General features: G+C 40.3%; 1 protein-coding gene across 1 annotated transcript in view; it reads right to left on the bottom strand.

The window, feature by feature from the left end:
• LOC102865081 (acidic mammalian chitinase-like) overlaps positions 1-4,297 on the bottom strand; it is a 28,969-nt gene that overhangs the window by 5,247 nt on the left and 19,425 nt on the right. Inside the window, exon 9 of the mRNA XM_006899345.1 lies at positions 3,248-3,364. Coding sequence (XP_006899407.1) covers positions 3,248-3,364 — 117 coding nt within the window. The remainder of the gene's footprint in view (positions 1-3,247; positions 3,365-4,297) is intronic.

Genomic DNA, 4,297 nt, shown 5'->3' with positions numbered 1-4,297 from the left:
CCATTTGACTGATTTCATCTCCTTGTCAAAAATCAGTTGACCATAGATAGATGGGGAAACACTTGGCCATAAATAGTCTGGCAAGATTCTATTTCCAGTGCTCAAGAGGTGGAATTGGAAGTTGAAGGGTTTTGGATTATAATGGATTATTCAGTGTGGCTTTTCTAGTCACTGGCTTTGACTTTTGTCATGTGACTGAATATAACAATATTCAAATGTGGAATGTTAGCAGTTCCACCAAGGTGACTGGATAATGAATAATGAAAATAAGGCAAATAGGACCTTTCTGGCAGGACTATGCAAATAAGATATGCTGACTATTAATGAGGAAGCTCTGATGGTCTATTGAGTAGGGATCTGTGCTGCTAATCCATTTGAACCTACTAGCAGCTCCGAGAAACAAAGATGAACAATCTCCTCCTGTGTGATTTAGTCTCTGAAAACCTGCCACTATGAGTTGGTTCTATCTTGGCAGCAATATAGTTAAGTATTTTGAATTCTGACTACATAAAAACAAGAAGATTGATCAGTTTTGCCATCCATGCTGTCAGGTTTAAATAGAAGAGATCTAGCAGCAAGAAGTGAGAATCTTACCATCATCAAATAAGAAGAAGTGGAGAATGTCCTTTTGGATTAGTGATTTCTGCACTGGACTGAGACCCAGACCACTAGTAACAGTAGCAGGGGTGATGAAGAATCAGAAACTTACATGAGATGCGGCTGAACTAAAACTGCTGCCCCCCCCAAAAAAAAGAACTGCTGCCCAATGGAGCCAGAGCCAGGATTTGCTGGCTGGGAGTGAACACAAGTGCCATGATTGTCAGTGCTAACAGAACTGTGCAACACTGGTCTAGAGCTTCGAGGCAGAACCAAGTAATGCTGGGTGTCAGAGGACTTGCAAGCAGGCACATCTCAGAAGCTGTCCTGACTGTGGAATTGTATCCTAATTACTTGCAACCTTAACTATTACCTGTTAACTTCCTTAATAAACACCATAATCACTAGTATGTTCTGTGAGTTCTGTAAGACTATTGCAACAGATATCAGCAAACCTAACAGCAGAGCAGCAAAACCTCTGAAAAGGATGCTTGATGAAGAACTGCTAGAAGGCAGTGCAAGAAGTAGGGGCCATGTCCAACCTCAGGAAATCAGTCTGTTTTGTGCTGTTTATGCTATGGCTGGGGGAACCCTTGTGTAGTGTTTGGAAGTCAGATGTCACTGGCCACATGTGAGTCACAATGTTTTTATAGGTATGTACATGTATATAAATTGTTATATATAGACATACAGCTTTCTGAAAGAGAAAGCCTATCAAGGCCTATGCAAGAGCTTTTGAAATGGAAAGAGTTTTGAGAAACTGGAGTAAAAGGATAAACTTTGGAATTACAAGCCAAATCCTAGTATTCCCTTACTGACACTGCATATATTAAGACATGGTGAGAGTAAAGGTATATAGGGAGCTTTGATAGCCTGATAGGAGTTACACTGCAAATGCAATGGCAAGCAGATCAATCCACCAGTTGCTCTGTTGGAGAAAGATGGGCAATCTCCTCCTAGTCGATTTATAGCTTCTGAAAACCTGTTGCAGGGTCAGCTGTGAGTGGGTTCCAACTTGACAGCACATAACAAAGATATATGTGTGTACAAAGGTATATGTAAGCGTGTGTTTGTATAGACGTCTTTGAGAACCAAATTAATCTCTCAGCATCTAATTCCTTGTTATAAATTATAATAACAGCAACTGCCATTTAGTGAGCATGTTCTCAACATGCTTTCTTTCACGTATCCAGCCTCAAGTTTATTATAACAATTAAACAGAATATCTTATATGAAATAACTGATACACTGTAGACAAGCAAGAGTTGCTTTAAATAGACTTTTTCCATAGCTCCCAGAAAGAGTCCACACAAAAGTGCACTGCTGGGATGACGGAAGCCTTTAATGGGCATGAGGCGCTGGTCCAAGGCATATTTTATGTGTAAGGGTGCATATGTGCATAAAGCACTCCCCTTCTAGTTACCAGTGAAGACCTGTCAAGGTCTAACAGACTGAGACCATCCAGTCCCTCTGTGTTTAAGTTAGTGGTAGTGTGGTTCACTTGCACTTAGCCCTACTTTCTCATCCTTAAAAGTCTATGTTGTTACCTGCTCCTCTATAGCCCCTCCAAAGACAATGGTCTGGAATTTCTTTCACCCTGACCAGCAGTGCAAAAGAATGGGACTCTTCTTCTTGAGTATCTTTAATTCTATTTTCTCTCTTAATAATGGATATAAAACACTAACAACCTCTCCCTTGCTCACTCAAGAGAGTCGCATCTTCCTTCCCTTCCCTTAATTTCTTCTTCCCTAAACATGCCAAGGGAGGAAGGATAGAGGCAAAAAGATCTGTTGTAAGAAGTGGAAAAGTTGGTCACAGTTAGTGAAGGAAATTTTCCAGTGTGATTTTCTCTCCATGTCATGTGCTAAGTTTGTCCAAAAAATCAGAAATATGTGAGCTGAGTCACAAGATTCTCCAAGAGAGAGAGAGAGAGATACGTTTCATGCTATTGTATTTATTTATACAATCTAATCACTTACTATGCATCTGAGAGGTGGACAATGAATAAGAATGACAGAAGAATTGATGCTTTTGAGCTGTGCGATGTTGGAGAAGAGCACTGAACATCACATGGATGGCCAAGAAAACAAACAGCTATGTCTTGGAGAAGGTGCAACCAGAGTGCTCTTTGGAGGCAAGAATGAAGAGGCTTTGCCTTACATATTTTGGGCATGTTGCTAGGAGAAGCTAGTCCTTGGAGAGAGACATGATGCTGGGAAGGGTGGAGAGTCAGCAAAGGAGAGGAAGACCCTCAACCAGGAGAACTGACACAGTGACTGCTGCAATGGGCTCTTGTGTGTCATGAAGTATGAGGATGGTGCTGGATAGAACAGGGTTTAGATCTTTTATTCATAGGATTGCTAGGAGTTGTATTCAAATCGACTCAATAGCACCTAACAACAACACTTGAGTGTGTGTATTTCACAAGAGATAGGAACTATATATCAGAAATCATTCTAACTGCCTTATTTTACAGAGCAGGAAATGGGTTAGGAAGGAAGTTTTCTTATTTAAAAGTACACAGTGAATCAGTCACTAAGCTTTGAATATAAATGGAGTTCCACAGCCTCTCATCTGGGGTTTTTCCCCACTGAAAGGGTGAATTTTTCAAGGACAGATGTAATCTTGACGTTCACAGACTGAAACTTACCTTGTGCTTAAAGCTTTCAATATTGTCAAATCCAACCCACTCATTTCCTTTGTAGGCATAAGGCACCTTCTGGTCTTCAATCCATGAGGTGGTAGCTTCAGGTAAGAATGTACAGATCTGATCAGAAAAAAAGACCCAAGTTAGTAAAATCCTGACTGTAGGCTAAGGCTTTGGGATGTCCAGAAAAGAGAGGAATGCCAATTTTTAAGTAACCACATACTAGCAATCCTACTGAATAAATCATTCTTTAATACAAGTAGCTCTTTGTAGGTCTGTTGGTTGGTTTGTTTTGTTTGGTTATTTTGCTTATAATCAGAACTTTATTGGGGAAGTGGGAGAACTGACACCAAAATAGGAGATCCTTGTCACAAACTTTACCCACTCACCCCAAAACTCCAAAATCAATAAGGTTACCTTGATAGACCAACTGCAATTTTTACACTGACGAGGTTTTTTATGGCATAACAGAAATGCAGGACATTGTCTGAAGCATTAGTGTTGTGTTCTTCTAAATGTCTCTTCACAGAACAAGCACATTACTTAACAATCCTACAGAAACTGTGCTAATCTTTAAACAACATGTACATATCATATCCCTGAAATAAGAATCTGGGCTTTGAATTGGTTGTTTCCTTTCATGCTTTTCCTTTTCCTCTCCCAAAGACAATACAGTAAATCTCTAGCCAAAGCTATGTTTATTCTCTTACAACTCAGTCTATCCAGCACTAAAGCTAGACACCTCATCAATAGTGAGAGCATACATACCGCCCTCTTTGTGGTTTTGCTTCCTTCACTTGGGCTGTGAGCTCCATGAGCAGTGACATTGCTAGGTTTGGTGTCACCCAGCGCAGCAGTGACACATGATGTCATTCCCGTCAGGAGCCTCCTCCCAAACTAGACTATCCAGAATCTTTACTTATGACTATTACCACTTTTAACTGTTGCAGACCGAGGGTAAAGTATTTATTTTGAGGATAAAGTATTTTTGTTGTTGTTGTTGTTGTTGTTATGTGCCGTCGAGTCATTTGCGACTCATAGAAACCCTATGTA

The sequence above is a fragment of the Elephantulus edwardii genome, unplaced genomic scaffold, assembly GCF_000299155.1.
Source record: "Elephantulus edwardii isolate Elephantulus edwardi_28Jun2011 unplaced genomic scaffold, EleEdw1.0 scaffold00252, whole genome shotgun sequence".
Classification (NCBI taxonomy): domain Eukaryota; kingdom Metazoa; phylum Chordata; class Mammalia; order Macroscelidea; family Macroscelididae; genus Elephantulus; species Elephantulus edwardii.
The sequence above is the reverse complement of the archived record's forward strand: the minus strand, read 5'-3'. Positions and strand labels throughout refer to the sequence as shown.